General features: G+C 45.6%; 1 protein-coding gene across 2 annotated transcripts in view; it reads right to left on the reverse strand.

Moving 5' to 3' along the window:
* Window positions 1-10250, reverse strand: part of SLC16A2 (solute carrier family 16 member 2) — a 122960-nt gene extending 112710 nt beyond the window's left edge. Inside the window, exon 1 of one of the 2 annotated variants that reach the window (XM_081566920.1) lies at window positions 9605-10250. In XM_081566920.1, the coding sequence (XP_081423046.1) occupies window positions 9605-10238 (634 nt within the window). In that variant the 5' untranslated portion in view covers window positions 10239-10250. The remainder of the gene's footprint in view (window positions 1-9604) is intronic. The other variant, XM_081566921.1, reaches the window with a different exon arrangement.
* Window positions 10251-19896: the final 9646 nt, after the last annotated feature.

Consider the following 19896-nt stretch of genomic DNA (forward strand, 5'->3'; position numbering starts at 1 on the left):
ACCATTTTTATCCCTTCTTCTCCTACCAACCCCAGAAAAAGCAAACAAGAGAATAGAGAAGGGCAAGACTACTAGGGTGAAAAAGCATGTACTTCCTCAAGCCACCCAAGCAGGCCACATTCTCCACCCACAAATAAGTGCCAAGTGATTTCACATTAGTATTCACAATACCTTGACTTCTAGGCAAATGATTAAACATCCCTAGGCTTAGTCCTCTCTCACTCTTAAAATGGGAGAGGGCTGTAGTATCCCAAACCCTCTTCCCAATAACTTTTGAATGGGATGTAGGATAAGGGGAGGATGGAAGCAGAAAGAAACTTATATAAATGTTTCCGAGCGCTACTATAGGGGAGTTGCAAAGAATCCATGCCAAGAGGTACAATCTTGGCTGACCATATTCTCTCCATCACTCCTCCTTAACAAGTTTTCTCAGTCTGGGCCTTTTGTACTAGTCTTGCACAAACCCTACAGAAGCTTCTGTTACATTAAAACCTAATTCCATAAACAGATGAGAAAAGACTTTTTCAGGCAGAATACTCATAATCCATGGCTTGAGGTGTAGAGTATGTGTATGTATATGTTGTGTATGTGTAAACATTTTATGAAAAAAGTGTTTTCTCTAAGGTTTACTCATTCAGTCCTAGGTGAGATAGTTCCTTTCAAAATAGGAAATCCCATTCCATCTTTCACACAATATGAAAAGAGTAAATGATTCTTTTTTTTTCAAAATGAAAACAGGACTTCCCTGGTGGTCCGGTGGTTAAGAAGCTGGCTCCCAATGCAGGGGACACAGGTTTGATCCTTGGTCTGGGAAGGTCCCACATGCCACGAGGCCACTAAGCCTGAGCTGCAACTGCTGAGTCCATGGGCCTAGAGTCTGTCTTCCACAACAGGAGAAGCCACCACAATGAGAAGCCCATGCACCACAACTAGAGAAAGCCCTGGCACAGCAACAAAGACCCAGCACAGCCAAAAATAAAATCTTAAAAAATTCAACAAAACAAAAAGATGCTGATGGGAAAAGCGGCACACTCTCCTGGGAAACTGGTCTGCGCAAAGTGCACAGATGACATCCTATATATATCTCTGCAAATGCTGACAGTCCATCTGCTTATTTACTCTTCATGGCACTGGAGGAAATATTTCCAAAGCAAGTATAAATTAAGAAAAAAAAAAAGAGAGAGTTCTGTGCCTGCTACTTCAGTAGTCACTCTCAGTAAACCCTGAGTGAAGCTGAAGTTGCCTAGAAATTGGGAATAATGAATATGGCCTTCTCTAGGATGACAGAGAGCAGCAGCTCTCTCACACCCACTACCAGGCAGCAACCCTTAGCTAGCTATAAGGATGCCCTGTCTGAAGCCCCCTAAAGGAAACCACTTTATTGAATTTATAAATCTTGGTTTACTCTTCTATCCTGAAGTAACAGCAAACTAAGGTCATACTAACCATGCATTTCTGAGAAATGAGAATGAGCTGTAGAAAATTAAGTTTCAGGAGAGGGGTCAAAACTGAGGCTTAAGGGAATGCTTTCAGTTTAGTGCTTTATAGGAACAGGCTCAAATGCTGGGAAACAGCAGCATACAGAACCACTCTGCTGGCCTGCAGCAGGCCAAGTTGAGGGAATTCTCTTGGAGGTCCAATTCTATGCTAAGCAAGACATTCTGGGGGAAGCAGTTGTGGATCTGAAGTTACCATTACATACTGCTTTTTTTAAGGTGGGTCTTTTTAACCATATTGGTACATATGAGTAGCATATGTACACACAACATAGAGAAATGATGTCTGTATAGCTTTTCACTGTTTTCCCAATCTCCTCCCAACCCATTCACACCCTCATTCAGGCAGATTAGCATATTTCCATTTGTTTGAATGAGTCAAAATTTATGCCAAGTGAATAGTAAAGAATAAAATATCATATAATTTTAGAAGGATAGAACAGAAGAGCTAAGAAGTTCATCTAGTATTCATCTTGTCAAATCCTTTCACTTTACAACAGATAAACTGAGGTATAGAGAGGTAAAGTGACTGTTCAAAGGCACAGAGCAAGTCAGGGGCACAGGTTGTCTAACTCCTAGTCACTGCCTAGCTGGTATTACTGAGATCACCAACCCATTAGGATCCAGATTTAGACTTAGAATGAGCACTTGAGGTCACTGTACAATGAGCCAGGGATCTAACTTCAGTTAGCTACTCCAGCTCAAACAAGCACCCCCCGGTTGGCTTCCAAATCCCCTCCAGTATGAGTCAGGGTCTCAGTTTGGGACCCAGTTTGATTGGAGAGAAGTCAGAGGAGTGACTTGAAAGATGCCTGGCCCTGTGTCCCAAAGCTCCATAGCAGGCTCTGAACAAACCTATGGCTGACCAAGGTTGGTTCTCTGAGCCAACCTGTGTCTTCTATGGACAGTAGGCAAAGGCCTTCAGCCAAAGGAAAGACATTGGCATATTTGCTCGAAAGATACCTGGCTCCCAAAGTCAGCAATTTAGTGGTCATCCCAGTGAGACATTGAACTAAGCAATGAAAGCTTCTAAAATGAGGAAGAGAAATATAGCCTAAATTGCCCCTGGTCTCACCTATCTTTGGGACTCTTTGCCCAAAGACAGAATGTATCATTTATCCCATGCCTAGAAAATTCTGTCTCCATCAGAGTGACTCATGAGCCTGAACTATCTTGTACCCAATAATGAACCTTGCTGACCATTATTACCCCTTTCTCTGGGTGGTGAGAGACATCCCCCCACCCACACCTGGGAGACCACAAGGGTCATGCTTATAAACTGCCAAGGAAAAGATGCCTCCCATCATATTTTATGACTCAGTGCTAGACTGGAAGTCAAGGTGGAAAGTACAGGGTGCTGAGTTTACTCTGGGGCATGTTGAAAAAGACCTAAGCTTGGAGCCAATGTTAACAACTCTGACTTGTTCTGTCTTGTCTTCTGGACCCCCAACCCTAACCTGCCCCTGATCCAACTCATTTAGGGTTCCAATAATGATCTGAGGCCTGCAACCAATGCTACCTTGCTCTTTCTTTCCTCCAAAAATCTCCCTTCTCATATCAGGCAGGCATTACAGACTTCCCATCAAATTGTTGGGTTGTCCCTGTCCTGTATGCTGCTTGGTCTGGGTTAGGGGAACTCGCAAATTTCCCACAAGCTCTACAAAAAGTATAGGCTCATTTCTCTCTTGATCTTTTCCTTTTTCACCTAAATCAGACCTTGGTCACTTGCCTTCATTTCAAGGACTTTTTGCCTGCCAGTCTTCCCAGGCTTAGGACCCAGGGAAAGCTGGTTTCCTTTTCAAAATAGGTGAAGAGAAAGGGCAAGATACACTGCCACCACAGAACTGTATGCACCACAGAGTTCACAAAGACTGGACATTTCAGGCTCTAGAATGCCCTGAATTCCACTTTCCTTACACTTTCTATGACTTTTTCCCATGCCCAGAGACCACTATGATGTGGAGTTAGCCACTAAACATCAAAAAAACCTTTTTTGGGGAGCACCTTCACAATAGTCCCAATCATCTGCAGAACCTTAGACCCATTAAGCCAATCAGCACAGCTTTAGGGCTGTGAAGATACTCAGTTCAGTTCAGTCACACAGTCGTGTCCAACTCATTGTGACGCCATGGACTACAGCACACCAGGCCTCACTGTCCATCACTAAATCACAGAGTTTACTCAAACTCATGTCCACTGACTCGGTGATGCCATCCAACCATTTCATCTGCTGTCACCCCCTTCTCCTTCCACCTTCAATCTTTCCTAGCATCAAGGTCTTTTCAAATGAGTCAGCTCTTCGCATCAGCTGGCCAAAATATTGGAGTTTCAGCTTCAGCATAGGTCCTTCCAATGAATATTCAACACTGATCTCCTTTAGGATGGACTGGCTGGATCTCCTTGCAGTCCAAGGGACTCTCAAGAGTCTTCTCCAACACCACAGTTCAAAAGCATCAATTCTTTGGCGCTCAGTTTTCTTTACAGTCCAACTCTCATATCCATACATGACTGCTGGAAAAACCATAGCCTTGACTAGACAGACCTTTGTTGGCAAAGTAATGTCTCTGCTTTTTAATATGCAGTGTAGGTTGGTCATAACTTTCCTTCCAAGGAGTAAGCGTCTTAATTTCATGGCTGCAATCACCACCTGCAGTGATTTTGGAGCCCCCAAAAATAAGGCCTGTCACAGTTTCTCCATCTATTTGCCATGAAGTGATGGGACCAGATGTCATGATGTTAGTTTTCTGAATGTTGAGCTTTAAGTCAACTTTTTAACTCTCCTCTTTCACTTTCATCAAGGGGCTCTTTTGTTCTTCTTCACTTTCTGCCATAAGGGTGGTGACATCTGCATATCTGAGGTTATTGATATTTCTCCTGGCAATCTTGATTCCAGCTTGTGCTTCATCCAGCACAGCATTTCTCATGATGTACTCTGCATATAAGTTAAATAAACAGGGTGACAATATACAGCCTTGATGTGCCCCTTTTCCTATTTGGAACCAGTCTTTTGTTCCATGTCCAGTTCTAACTGTTGCTTCCTGACCTGCATATACATTTCTCAAGAGGCAGGTCAGGTAGTCTGGTATTCCCATTTCTTCCAGAATTTTCTACAGTTTATTGTGATCCACACAGTCAAAGGCTTTGGTGTAGTCAATAAAGCAGAAATATATGTTTTTCTGGAACTCTCTTTCTTTTTCGATGATCCACCGGATGTTGGCAATTTGATCTCTGGTTCCTCTGCCTTTTCTAAAACTAGCAAACCTGCTTGAACATCTGGAAGTTCATGGCTCACATATTGTTGAAGACTGGCTTGCAGAATTCTGAGCATTGCTTTACTAGCATGTGAAATGAGTGCAATTGTGTGGTAGTTTGAGCCTATCTTTGGGATTGGAATGAAAACTGACCTTTTCCAGTCCTGTGGCCACTGCTGAGTTTTCCATATTTGCTGGCATATTGAGTGCAGCACTTTCACAGCATCATCTTTTAGGATTTGAAATAGCTCACCTGGAATTCCATCACCTCCACTAGCTTTGTTCGTCATGATGCTTCCTAAGGCCCACTTAACTTCACATTCCAGGATGTCTGGCTCTAGGTGAGTGATCTGGGTCATGATCTGGGTCTGTGATTACCTGGATCATGAAGATTTTTTTGTACAGTTCTTCTGTGTATTCTTGCCATCTCTTCTTAATATCTTCTGCTTCTGTTAGGTCCATACCATTTCTGTCCTTTATTGAGCCCATCCTTGCATGCAATGTTCCCTTTGTATCTCTAATTTTCATGAAGAGATCTATAGTCTTCCCCATTCTATTGTTTTCGTCTATTTCTTTGCCTTGATCACTGAGGAAGGCTTTCTTATCTCTCCTTACTATTCTTTGGAACTCTGCATTCAAATGGGTATATCTTTCCTTTTTTCCTTTGATTTTCACTTCTCTTCTTTTCTCAGCTATTTGTAAGGCCTCCTCAGACAGCCATTTTGCTTTTTTGCATTTCTTTTTCTTGGGGATGGTCTTGATCCTTGTCTCCTGTACAATGTCACGAACCTCCGTCCATAGTTTATCAGGCACTCTGTCTATCAGATCTAGTCCCTTAAATCTATTTCTCACTTCTACTGTATAATCATAAGGGATTTGATTTAGGTCATACCTGAATGTTCTAGTGGTTTTCCCTACTTTCTTCAATTTAAGTCTGAATTTGGCAATAAGCAGTTCATGATCTGAGCCACAATCAGTTCCCAGTCTTGTTTTTGTTGACTGTATAGAGCTTCTCCATCTTTGGCTGCAAAGAATATAATCAATCTGATTTCTGTGTTGGCCATCTGGTGATGTCCATGTGTAGAGTATTTTCTTGTGTTGTTGGAAGAGGGTGTTTGCTATGACCAGTGTGTTCTCTTGGCAAAACTCTATTAGCTTTTGCCCTGCTTCATTCTGTACTCCAAGGCCAAATTTGCCTGTTATTCCAGGTGTTTCTTGACTTCCTACTTTTGCATTCCAGTCTCCTATAAGGAAAAGGACATCTTTTTTGGGTGTTAGTTCTAAAAGGTCTTGTAGGTCTTCATAGAACCATTCAACTTCAGCTTCTTCAGCATTACTAGTTGGGGCATAGACTTGGATTACCGTGATATTGAATGGTTTGCCTTGGAAATGAACAGAGATCATTCTGTTGTTTTTGAGACTGCACCTAAGTACTACATTTCAAACTCTTTCATTGACTGTGATGGCGACTCCATTTCTTCTAAGGGATTCTTGCCCACAGTAGTAGATATAATGGTCATCTGAGTTAAATTCACCCGTTCCAGTCCATTTTATTTTGCTGATTTCTAAAATGTCGGCGTTCACTTTTGCCATTTCCTGTTTGACCACTTCCAATTTACCTTGATTCATGGATCTAACATTCCAGGTTCCTATGCAATATTGCTCTTTACAGCATTGGACCTTGCTTCCATCACCAGTCACATCCACAACTGGGTGTTGTTTTTGCTTTGGCTCCATCTCTTCTTTCTTTCTGGAGTTATTTTTCCAGTGATCTCCAGTAGCATATTAGGCACCTAACAACCTGGGGAATTCATCTTTCAATGTCCTATCTTTTTGCCTTTTCATACTGTTCATGGGGTTCTCAAGGCAAGAACACTGAAGTAGTTTGCCATTCCCTTCTCCAGTGGACCACATTTTGTCAGAACTCTCCACCATGATCCGTCCATCTTGGGTGGTCCTACACAGCATAGCTCATAGTTTCATTGGGTTAGACAAGTCTGTGGTCCATGTGATTAGATTGGTTAGTTTTCTGTGATTGTGGTTTTCAGTCTGTCTGCCCTCTGATGGAGAAGGGTAAGAGGCTTATGGAATCTTCCTGATGGTAGAGACTGACTGAGGGGGAAACTGGGTCTTGTTCTGATGGGTGGGGCCATAGGCCTAGCCAAAGAGAATTTGGGCTATGGGGGTGCCTCCAAATATTTAATTCATAGATTTCTAGAGATGGAATGCATGTCAGACATTAATAGAAATAGACAATGCACCAACCTCCTTGACTGTATGGGTGTATACTCCATGTTCCCCAGAATGGCTATTAGGCAAACACTGGCTGACAAAGATCTCAGCAAGCTTCTACTGGCTTCTTCTATCCCTTTGAGACACCAGCACTGTGGCATACATAGCTGAGAAATTCTAAGTAAACTGCAAAAAGTGTAGGGAGGCAGAGACATATTTGGAATCTCAGGACCTAAATGGCTGCTTGGGAAAGTTGAGGGGCTCAAGAAGGGTAGTGGTGAGGATGAGATTTTCTAGGAACTAAGAAAAGTAGTGGGGGGCTCCTGACATTTTAAGAATAAAAACTGAGGTGCTCCCCAGAGCCTCCAGTATCAAAAATAATTTTCATGAATTCAAGACACACACAGCAAGGACCCAAGCCAAAGTAGTTTGAGACCCTAGAGATATACCAAATTCCTTTCCGTCCTTTCCTGACCCATGCTTACCATAATTTAAACAAGTAACCCCAGCCCCTCAATAGACCTAGTCTGTGTCAGAGTACACACCAGCCACATCTCTGTACAGCTCACTGCCACCCCCACTTCCCAACTTCACTGTGAGGTCTTGACCGGAAAGTCACAGCCAGCCCTCCCCCTGAGTCCCCTATGATCACCTACTTTGAAGTTTGTTCCCCAGCAGTGAACCTCTTCCTGGTAAAATAGTGGTTTTTCCAAGTTTTATTACACACTCATAAGGCCCATGCTCTAGGCCCGCTCACTCACATGAATGCCAGGGTCTAACTTCAGCCCATTCCCCACAACCCCGCATGAAGTTTTCCCCAGACTTTGCCACTGACCTAAAAGGCCAACAGCCTGTCTTTAACCACAGGGCAGTGCTCAGCAGGTGCCCTACAAGGTAATCTAGGCAAAAGCCAGAGACCCTACCCTGGCTGCCTTCCCAAGAGCCCCGGAACTGCATCAAAGCAGGGAAAATGTAGTCCCAGGGGTGAGTGTGGTGTGCCCAGATGTTCCACACAGTCAGGAACCCCCTCCACTCAGGCATCAACACAGCCTGGGCAGTCCTGTGACAGCCTTGTACAGCCATTCACACACACTCAAACTTTCAAGTAGGGCCTGCACATTAGGACGCCAATGGATCACAAGGCCAGAGGCACCAAGAGTCCCAAAACCTCTTTAAGGGCAGCCCAGCGAAGCTGCAAAGTAAAAAACAAAAGAGTCCTTGATTGAGAGCAGTAGGAGAGGCTCTCCAACGGCTCAGAGAATCCACAGGTGGATGCCCACAGAATTCAAGGTTTCTATTTACTAAATAATCCCCAGTGCTCCTCAGAGAGCAGCAGAAGTATGTGTTTGGGGGTGGGGAGAGGAGGGAACCCTTCAGTCCCAGGGCGACTCATTCTGAGCTGCGTTTTTAAAAGCCACGTATTCTAAGCTTTGAACTTGCAACAGGTCTAGAGTGGAGCTGTCCTGAGGATCCACAAGAGGGAGTGAGCCTTGAGGAAGGCATCCCAAGCCCTTCAGCTGGCTCCTGAGACTCCTCATCAAAACGCCTAATGGGCTTCACCGGTGGCTTGCTGAGAAAGCCGGATGGCTACTTTGACTTCTCTGAGTCCACTGGCAGGCTCAGTGGGAGGAGCGCACAATCCTGTGGTCCTGCAGCCGCGGCTCTGAACAACGAGAGCTATGCCCCCAGCCCTGCTTGTCTTAGGGAAGAAGACCAAGTCAGCACCACCCCAAGGCAGGAGGGGTGGAGGCCGGCATTCTGGCTAAAGACTAACGAGGCACCCCGCGGATAGCGAAGAGGCGCGAGGCGCCAGGGAGGGCAAGGCTGAGCTTGGAGGCGGTGCAAAGCGAGTCTCAGGGCCCAGTCTGCCAGCCGCCTCACGCCTCTCTGGAGACTGCCTCCCTGCATGGTTTGGGGTTCAGCTCAGAGAGCACAGAGATCCGCTCGCTCCCTCAGTGTGGCAGAGGACAGCCAGCCCTGTTGGGCAGTAACCACTACGGGCAAATAGACGCGCGCACACCCCCCACTCGCACTTCTTCCCTCCCTTTCTCTCTCTCCAACAGATACACATGCCTGCCATGTGTTTGACTCTTCGCTCAGTCATCAGGATTCCTAAAGTGTTTTTGACAGAAAACACCTCCACTTCCTGTACAGGAACAGCGGCTGCTGCGGACATCTGAGGTACGGTATTTCTCTCAAAGTCCTCTCAACCTTCCAACTCTCTCCTCTCTCCATGGCTTCACACTTCACCACCCCCCAAAACAAAACAAAACAAAAAAACCTTTCTGCAAATATTTTCCCCCTGTACAGACGCTCAGAGTACTTTAAACAAACCCGAAAGGTGCGTCTGAATATGTCCCAGAGCAAAAAAGTTCATTCTTTGTGTATGATCAACGAAGGTCCCAGGTCCCACCCCCCGGGATTTCTTGCACCTAGTCTCCACAGCCGAGGCTGCCCAGAGCCAGGCAACCCGCTCCCTAGCAGCGCCAAGGGCTAGGGATAACGGCGATAAGTCCAAGCGGCGCACTATAGAGGGGCGCTTCGGACCAAGAGATATGAGATCTGCGGCAGCCGGAACGAACAACCTTGCCTAGAACGCCAGGTGGGGCGCGCGGGGCCGCTCACCTGCTTGGAACTCCACTTGGCGATTTTTCTCTCTTTCCTCCTGCAGCAGCATGGAGTAAAGAATCCCGAAGGAGTTCTGGATGCCGAAGATGGAGCCGTTGCACCAGGTGGCAGCGAAGACCACCATCCAGCCGAAGCCACCTTCGGGGGGCTGGAAGCCACGCGCGGTGCCGCGGGTCTCCACTGTGGGTGTAGGGTCGGGTTCGTGCACCGGCTCAGGCTCAAACTCCAGCTCCGGCAGCGGTGCAGGGTCCGGTAGGGGCTGGGGCTCCGGCTGAGGTTCTGGCTGGGGCTCGGGTGGGGGCACTGGCACCGGCTCCGGCTCCGGCTCGGGGCTACCCACCGGCTCCTGCTGTTCCTGGTCTGCCTCCCGCCAGGGCCCTTTAGCTTCCTCGCTCGCCGGGCTTTGCAGCGCCATCGCGGCCGGGGGACTGTGGCTGCTCGGGCCGGAGGAGCCGCTCTGTGGCTGGTACTTGTTTCTGCTGCTGCTGCTGCTGCTGCTGCTCCAAGCACTGCTGCTGCTGCCTCCTCCTCCCGGCTCCGCGCCCCAGCTGGCCAGCCTGTCCCGAGACAGACGGTCCCTCGAGCCCTCTACTCCTCCTCCCCAGTCCAACCCCCCTCCTCCTCTCCCCATGTCATCTCTCTCCTCCCCCTCCTCCTCCTCCTCTCCCTCCCCCTCAACCTCTTCCTCCGTCAACAGGCAGCCCTACAGCCTCGCTCTTCTCCCCAGCCCTTCCTCCTCCTCCTCACACTTGCCTATCTCCTCCTCAATTCGCCACTGCCTTCCTCAACTCCCTTTCCGAACTACTGAATCCCATTCTCCTAGTCCAGAAGCCCAGTAGAGGGATAGTTAAAATGGAAAAACGAGAGCACAAACTATCCTGTTCTCCGTCCCTCTCCTCCCCGCAGGCTCCAAACGAGCATTGATCAACCCAGAATCCCCAGGGAAGACCCCGCCTATCCTTTACTCCCACTCTCTCTCCTTCCTCACAAGTAGCCTGGAACTAGGGTCTCCCCAGGGACCCCAGGACGAAAGATGGCCCCTAAGAACTCCACCCCGCCCTCAGTAGTCCCTATGCCCCCCCACCTTGGGCTTAAGGGGGACTTGGAGGACACAGCCCAAGCTTCAGACAGACGGTGGGCACAGTCTTCTCGAGCTCAGGGGGTCAGCCCCCACCCACAGTCCTGAGCAACAGCCCCCCCATCCCAGTCTCTCCCCCTCCGCCCCCGCCCTTCCCGGCAAATCCCTGGCGGGGCACGGATGGGAGGAGGCGGCCCGGCAGCGAGGCCCGCCCCTCCGGGCAGTCAATCAGGGCTTTGTTTGCGCCAACCTGGAGCCCAGAGGAGCCGTAGAGGGCGGGGTCTGGGCCGGGGGCCGGGCCAGGTAGGGAGGGAGGTTCAGTGGCACCGGAGGGGACCGGGCCCAGGCGGGGCACGAGACGGAGCTCAGCGCTAGCTTCTCCCGGCTCTCTGTCCCGCATTGGAGAAGTAGGAGTTGGGGCCAGGTTGAGCCGCCAGTTTGGGCAAGGGCCGCTCTGCCCCCAACATCCCGGCTGGGCTGGTCCCTCGGGTCTCCGCCGTGGCTTTTCGGGCGCTCGAGAACTCGGCCGAGCCGCTAGCTGAGGGATGTCTTCCCAGCACCCACCGCGCCCTTCCGCCCACCTCTGGCATAGAGACACCAGAGTCCCGCTGAAAGTCCGAGACTAAGGCCCTAGCCCTGCGAGGGAAAGGGAGAGTTTGCTCCCTAGAGAGTGAGCGGGTCCCGGTAGGCGGGAGGGGTGATCTGCCCCGCGGGCGGCTGGGCTCTCTGCCTGAGTGCAAGGCTGTTTCCAGCCTCGGCCCTCGGGGCCGGCCCCAGCGATCCGGGGAAGCTCTGCCTCCCCTAAGGGCCCGCGCGTCTAACGCACTAATCATGAATTCGTGGTGTGGTTACCAAGCTACTTCGCTCCCCACCAGCGGGCGGGCAAGCGCCAAGCCCTTTCTACCCAGCATCTCATTAACCTTCTTGTTAGGTGAAAAGACTGCATGGCAGGTGAAAATGCAGCTCAGGGTTGCGCCAAATGCCCAGGAACATAGTCAATAAGCAGCTGAAGGCGGGGTGAGCTGAGCGGGAGGGTAGAGGTGTCCCAGGTAGCTTGCCATGCCATGAGAGGAAGAGGCCAAATTCACAAATCATGGGGCCTCCACCAGTCAGCAAAGCAGTCATTGCTAGAGGAATAGAGCACGTTCCTTATTGCCTGGAGGTGAGTGTTTTTATCACCTGCTTTTTCCAGGCTGGAAGATTGAGGCTTAAGGAAATCAAGGTGTTTATTAGCCTAAGGTCATGGGACAAGTCAAATACAAGCTGAAATTCAAGGCAAAGTCTCGAGCTCCCTGAGCTTCACAAAAGACCGCTGGGGCGGTACTCCCCGGGAGAGGGACAGAGGAAGGAAAGGCAGGATGTGGCTGAGTTATCACAGTAGGCTTCCGGAGGAGGTAGTGGCTTAGATGGCCCTTAAATCTTGAGTAGGATTTTAACAGGCTGGGGATGGAGGTTGGGTGTCCCTACCTAAAAGGGACAAAGTAAAGAGGCATGGAAGAATTCTACTCATAGAAAGAGGTAAATGAAAGCTAATCAGGCCAAAAAGTTAATATGTATACTGCCTCTCCCAGGAAACGTTTACATTTTAATAAAAATCCTCAATGCTTCAGTCATGAGGAGTGACGAATCCTGGACGTTATGGGCACTGGTGCTTGAGATTTGATTTTTCAGTCAGCAGTCTCACAGGACCAACTGTTGCCCTTTTGGAACACTAGCCTTGGCTTCCATTTGCAGGGAACTTGATTAAAATGCTGAAAAGGGTTATTTCCAAACTCAGAACCAGGAATAGACCCTGGAGTCTTGTAGCCCATGTCGGACTCCTGTCTAAATTCTGTTCTCATTTAAATGGTTTTTTATTTTTAGATCACTGGAGTGGGGGTTGTGATGACACTAAGAAGCTCTTGTGAACCTAGAACTATGCTACCTCTCTACAAAAATGATCTCATATGATCTTCATAACAATGCTATAAGATTGGAATGATTTGTCCCTGTCTCACAAGTAAGGAAGCAAGTGAGGAAACCTCTGAGAGGTTAAGTCAATTTTTTAAGTCTACAAAGCCATCAAGAGGTTAGAACAGGAATCTTAACTCGTTTGTATGAACTTCACATTATGTGCCTTATCCAAAAGACAAGATGATGTAGCCACCATCTTACCATTCTCTAAACACATGCAGTGCCTACCATTTATTCCCTCTTTAGAAAGTATTTTATAATGGTAGAGCACTGGAATCAGGAGACCTGGATTCTAATCATGATTCTACCATTGTAAACTTGTGTTATCCTAAGCAAGCTGTTTTCTCTTTCTGAGCTTCAGCTTCTTTATCTGCAAAATGCAGTTAATACCCACATCACAAAGTTGTTAAATAGCATACTGAAAAGTTTTAGGTTTTATTTTGGATATACAAGAGAGCCAGTGAAGATTATTGAGTAGGCAACTAATATCAGATCTGCATTTTAGGGCAAAAAACGATGGTGACAGTGTAAAAAGTTACTGTGACTTGGAAAGATAAGATGTAAGGAAACCAAGCAATGAACCAGGTAATAAAAAGTTGATGATCTGAAATAGGGCACTGACTAGGAGTGAAGGCAAAGGGATGGCTCTGTGAACTATCATTATGGTAAAGTTGACAGAAGAGATTTGGATAGTAAGAGAAAAAGAAGAAGCAAAGATGACGCTGACATTTCCTTCTTGAGTGAAGGAAAGGATGATAGCAGTGTTAGTGAAGATTAGAAGTTAAGAGCCAAATCAGATCTGAAGGTCCCTGTGGCTTTCTGTCTCTTCTTCTAAACAATCCTGTCAATTACAACTTTAAATACAATTTTAATCATGACACTTCTCTGTTTTAAAAACTTTCAGTGATTATCTCTTTGTTCAGTTCAGTTCAGTCGCTCAATCATGTCCGACTCTTTGCAACCCCATGAACCGCAGCACACCAGGCCTCCCTGTCCATCACCAACTCCCAGAGTCCACCCAAACCCATGTCCATTGAGTCGGTGATACCATCCAACCACCTCATCCTCTGTTGTCCCCTTCTCCTCCTGCCCTCAATCTTTCCCAGCATCAGGGTCTTTTCAAATGAGTCAGCTCTTCGCATCAGGTGGCCAAAGAATTGGAGTTTCAGCTTCAACATCAGTCCTACCAATGAACACCCAGGACAGATCTCCTTTAGGATGGACTGGTTGGATCTCCTTGCAGTCCAAGGGACTCTCAAGAGTCTTCTCCAACACCACAGTTCAAAAGCATCAATTCTTTGGCACTCAGCTTTCTTTATAGTTCAACTCTCACATCCATACATGACCACTGGAAAAGCCATAGCCTTGACTAGATGGACCTTTGTTGGCAAAGTGATGTCTCTGCTTTTAAATATGCTGTCTAGGTTGGTCATAACCTTCCTTCCAAGGAGTAAGCGTCTTTTAATTTCATGGCTGCAACCACCATCTACAGTGATTTTGGAGCCCAGACAAATAAAGTCAACCACTGTTTCCACTGTTGCCCCATCTATTTGCTATGAAGTGATGGGACCGGATGCCATGATCTTAGTTTTCTGAATGTTGAGCTTTAAGCCAACTTTTTCACTCTCCTCTTTCACTTTCATCAAGAGGCTCTTTCGTTCTCCTTCACTTTCTGCCATAAGGGTAGTGTCACCTGCATATCTGAGGTTATTGATATTTCTCCCAGCAATCTTGATTTCAGCTTGTGCTTCCTCCAGCCCAGCGTTTCTCATGATGTACTCTGCATATAAGTTAAATAAGCAGGGTGACAACTAGGCATAAAAGTCCTTTATGCTTTGGGACCAGCCACATTTATTCAGCAAGTGTTTACTAAGAGCCTCTGTGTGTCATACTCTGTAGTATATATCAAGGACACAAAAAGACTTGTCTCTGAGACATTCACATTCAACCTGTCTAGCTCCACTCTTTAACATTTTCTCCCCTTCCCTTTCTCCTGTTCATGTCAGGCCCCAAACACACTAGATTATCCGTCATTCCATGACATATGGACACATCTGCTCTTCTCTCATCCCTCACCACCCATTCTCCTCACTATCCTCCAGTTGAGATTCTATGTCTTTCATGAATCTCCAGAGTGGGTTCAACAAAGTATATAGGAGGGTTAGCCTTAAACGGGGAGACATGCCTCTTGCCTTTGTCATACCATTCAGTCATTCATTTCAGAAGTAGTTATTAAGCAAGTACTATGTGCCAGTCACTAAGTCAAGCCCGGGAACATACAATGGTCCTTGTCCTCTTGAGGAAAAGGGAAGAGGAGGATGTAAAGGATGAGACAACGTTGAGAATGAAGTGATAGAAGTAGAGTTAAGGTCTCAAGATGAATGAAGTTTTCTCTATAAATTTCTAAATCAGACTTGGTTGACAGACATCATCAATAGGAACAAATCATTAGAGAGCACCTCTATGTGTTGTTGTTGCTGTAGTTCAGTCGTGTCTGACTCTTTGTGACCCCATGAACTGCAGCACATCAGGCTTCCCTGTCCTTCACCATCTCCCGGAGCTTGCTCAAACTCATGTCCATTGAGTCGGTGATGCCATCCAACCATCTCATCCTCTGTCATCCCCTTCTCATTCAATTTGGCTCATGCTCTTGAGAAGTGAGTGTGGCCCCTGTAAACTCTCTAAATTATTTTACTTATCTCTCTGTGGATCTTAGAAAACCCCAACGGAGGTCTCTGGTTTACAGTGCAAGGGAAAGAATCTACTTTATTTCTGTCTCTAACAGAATAATCCCACAATGGAACCATTCCAATTACTTATGTCCTTGATTAATCATACAAGTGGTGAAGCAAAGCAGTAGTTCCCTAACCTGGTTACACATTAGAATCACCTAGAGACTTTTGTCGGAGAAGGCAATGGCACCCCACTCCAGTACTCTTGCCTGGAAAATCCCATGGATGGAGGAGCCTGGTAGGCTACAGTCCATGGGGTCGCTAAGAGTCGGACACGACTGAGCGACTTCACTCACTTTTCCTTCACTTTTCCCTTTCATGCACTGGAGAAGGAAATGGCAACCCACTCCAGTGTTCTTGCCTGGAGAATCCCAGGGACGGGGGAGCCTGGTGGGCTGCCGTCTATGGGGTCGCACAGAGTCGGACACGACTGAAGCGACTTAACAGCAGCAACAGCAGCAGCAGAGACTTTTGTACAAGTACTGATTCCTGGGTCCCACTCCACACTTGCTGAATCAAAGCTTCTGGGGATGGGAGCCAGGAATACATAGTTTTAAGAAGGTTCCCAGTAATATTACTGCACTGCCAGGTTTTGAAACCACTAGACCAAAACAATAATAACCAAAATTTTAGATCTCAAAGACTAGTACAATTTCTCTAAAATTTCTCCCAAAACTTTAGGAATCAACATAAAGATTTCAACTTTTAATATTGTCTTGTAAGGGCATGTATCATCACTATCATATCATTATTGTAGTGATGTCTTAATACTGACTTATAGAAAATGTAGTAAGACATAGTCTTTTACTGAGGAAACTCTTTCTCAAGAAAGATCAGTTGACAACAAGTTTTCTAGTGTCAGCAGACTGATGAAAATGTCACAGACTGCCATGGGTCTGCAGATTATTACTTGGGATTCACTGGACCAGATGACCTCTGAAAGCCGTTTATCCCTGACATTCTCAATTTCAGGCCAAAGGTACTTGCTTACTTCGGGCCTCTATTGTTTTCAATAGAAGTCTCAGGCTGAATAAAACTCAATAGGTCATTCTCATAATCCCTCTATCCTGTGCCTAAATCACCCTAACTACTTGAGAATGAATGACATGTTGAGAACTTTCTCAAGAAGCGTGTGTGCATGCTCAATTGCTTCAGTCATGTTTGACTCTCTGCAACCCTATGGACTGTAGTCCATCAGGCTCCTCTATCCATGGGATTCTCCAGGCAAGAATACTGGAGTGGGTTGCTATGCCCTGCTCTGGGGGATCTTCCCATCCCAGGGATCGAACCTGCATCTCCTGTGTCTTCTGCATTGCAGGCAGATTCTTTACCCACTGAACCACCTGGGAAGCCCTTCTCAAGATGAGTACATAATTTTTCCTTCCTTTGTTCACTTTTCTTTATTTCTCTCTATAAGGGTAACTGAAGAGTTCTGATGACACGGCACCACCTTGTGTCTGACAGCCAAGTAAGATTGATTATGAAAAGGAGCCAGGATGCTTGTAGTGGCAAAAGAAATAGTGATGGCAAAAGAAGTCCAAAGGCAAAGAAGACTTATGTTTTGTTGTCCAGAATCAGGAAAGAGTACTGATGGAAATCCTTATTATTGGGAAAGGAAATTGAATGTTGACACCTCCTAGGAGCCACAGTGGAGGCATGGAAGGAAAAAGATATTGGATGTAGCCTGATTTCAGTTTGAGCCAGCAGGCTATTCATAATAATAGGTACATTAAAAACAAATCAATTGACCATATGCATGAAGCCTGCTTCCTGAATGCCAAGGAAGCAATTCTGCTCAATCGTTGGTCTATTATTAGAGCAGGCATAGAGGAGAAAGATGACAGAAGCAGCAGGAGCTTTATAGAGAACAATGAGATGGGATTTAACTCTCTGAGAGCTAGTACAGAGCAGCAAAGCTTGAAGTGAGAGAAAGGGTGAAATGGATTGGTTTACTGATCATATCCAAGGTAGAAATGGAATGGGTTTTTAAAAAGCCTTTTGTTAATTGATTTTTTTCATTTATTCAAGAGTATTTATTGAGAGTCTGTGTGTGTTTGCACGCGTGCATGCTCAGTTGCTCAGTTGTGTCCAACTTTTGTGACTCCATGGACTGTAGCCTGCCAGGCTACTCTGTCCACGGGATTTTTCAGGCAAGAATTGGAGTGAGGTACCATTTCCTTCTTCAGGGATTTTCCTAGGGATCAAACCTGTCTCTCTTGCAACTCCTGCATTGGCAGATGGATTCTCTACCACTGCATCACCTGGGAAGCCCAACTGAGAGCCTACCATCTGCTAAACATTGTGCTAAATCTTGGCTAAAAGTTTCCCATCCTGAGGAGTGGCTCCCTTGTGGTACTGAAACAGAGGTGTCTTAGGTATATGGTTACAATGCAGTGTAAGGATGAGCCTTGCCCTTTATATATTTGTTTCCTCTCCTAGACTATGACCTCCTTGAGCATAGGGTCAGCATTATTTATCTTTATATCCTTAGGATTTAACACAAATGCCTGATACAAACAAGGTGCAATTAATTAATTAATTAAACTATTTAGTGTAACAAAGCCCATACAGTAAGTCCCCTACATACAAACCTTCGAATTGTGAACTTTCAAAGATGTGAATGTGTATTCCAACAACGCTAGGTGTGAGTGAAACAACAGCTTTCCTTCCATCTCCTATTGCTGATAGTCCTTCAGCTCTACCATCTCCCACCTCTTCTCCCTCCTCCAGTCAGTAACTCTTCTTGCCTCTTCACTCGATGCCAGCCCCTGTATGCCAGCTGTTGTACTGTACTACTGTACTTTTCAAAGTACTGCACTGTAAGGTTAAAAATGTTTTCTGTATTTTTTGTGTTTGTTTTTTATGTATTATTTGTGTGAAAAGTATTATAAACCTATTACAGTACAGTACTAGATAGCTGATTGTGTTAGTTGGAAACCTAGGCTCACTTTGTTAGACCTATGAACAAATTGGGCTTATGAACATGCTCTTGGAACAGAACTCATTTGTATGTAGGAGACTTACTATAAACAATAGAGAAGAGGCTTATTGTTAAGGTTTATTGTGAGGATGAGAAATAAAATATGGAAAGCAGCTGGCATAGCACCTAGCAATAAATGTTAGCATGTAGTAAATGCTCAATAAATGTTAACAACAAGATGGTTTGCAGAATGCTTTCATTGGAAAAAGAAGAATACAACATACTATGTTTTTGGCATTGGTTCAACTCCAAAATCTAGAGCCTAGATGTCAGAGCTGGAAGGTACCTTCCACAAAATCCAGTCTCCTCATTATACAGATGGGAACATTGAAGCCCAAGGAAGCAGTAGGACTTACTTAAGGTGATATCTAAATTATCTAAGCTTTTCCTTCTAATTACCTAAATCCTTGTGAATGGCAATATGACATACATACATATAAGGTAGGGGCATCATTTTACAATTAACACAGGGAAAAGTTAAATCATTTACCCAAGAGTCTATGATTCACACTGTGGCAGTCTAGCTCCAGAGTCTGTGATTTTTAACCACGAACACTTCTCTATCACAGCACTTATGAAATTGTATTAAAATTATCCATTTAACACATCTCCTCACTAGAACCTAAGTTCCTTAGGGATAAGAATGGTGTCTCACTTTCATTGTGGATAGGTATTCATTCACGAATATTTATTCAGCAACTATTATACAATCAGGAATTCTAGCCTTAAGAGCAAGCCATATATTTGAAGCAAGAATTATCTAGCTCTGTGGTACTATTGGTTTTTATTTCCCTTTTGTTATTTCCTTCCCTTTTCTAGTGTCTTGCTGAACATTTCAGTTTAGTCTCATCTGTTCTATGGGGCGTGATTATCTGGGTCGAGAAGGTCTTTTTTGTACAGTTCTTCTGTGTATTCTTGCCAACTCTTCTTAATATCGTCTGCTTCTGTTAGGTCCATACCATTTCTGTCCTTTATCAAGCCCATATTTGCATGAAATGTTCCTTTGGTATCTCTAATTTTCTTGAAGAGATCTCTAGTCATTCCCATTCTGTTGTTTTCCTCTATTTCTTTGCATTGATCGCTGAGGAAGGCTTTCTTACCTCTCCTTGCTACTCTTTGGAACTCTGCATTCAGATGGGAATATCTTTCCTTTTCTCCTTTGCTTTTCACTTCGCTTCTCTTCCCAGCTGTTTGTAAGTCCTCCTCAGACAGCCATTTTGCTTTTTTGCATTTCTTTTCTATGGGGATGGTCTTGATCCCTGTCTCCTGTACAATGTCACGAACCTCTATCCATAGTTCATCAGGCACTCTGTCTATCAGATCTAGTCCCTTAAATCTATTTGTCACTTCCACTGTATAATCGTAAGGGATTTGATTTAGGTCATACTTGAATAGTCTAGTGGTTTTCCCTACTTTCTTCAATTTAAGTCTGAATTTGGCAATAAGCAGTTCATGATCTGAACCACAGTCTGCTCCCGGTCTTGTTTTTGTTGACTGTATAGAGCTTCTCCATCTTTGGCTGCAAAGAATATAATCAATCTGATTT

This window comes from Giraffa tippelskirchi, chromosome X (genome assembly GCF_054371585.1).
Source record: "Giraffa tippelskirchi isolate mGirTip1 chromosome X, T2T-mGirTip1v1.2.pri, whole genome shotgun sequence".
NCBI classification, from domain to species: Eukaryota; Metazoa; Chordata; class Mammalia; order Artiodactyla; family Giraffidae; genus Giraffa; species Giraffa tippelskirchi.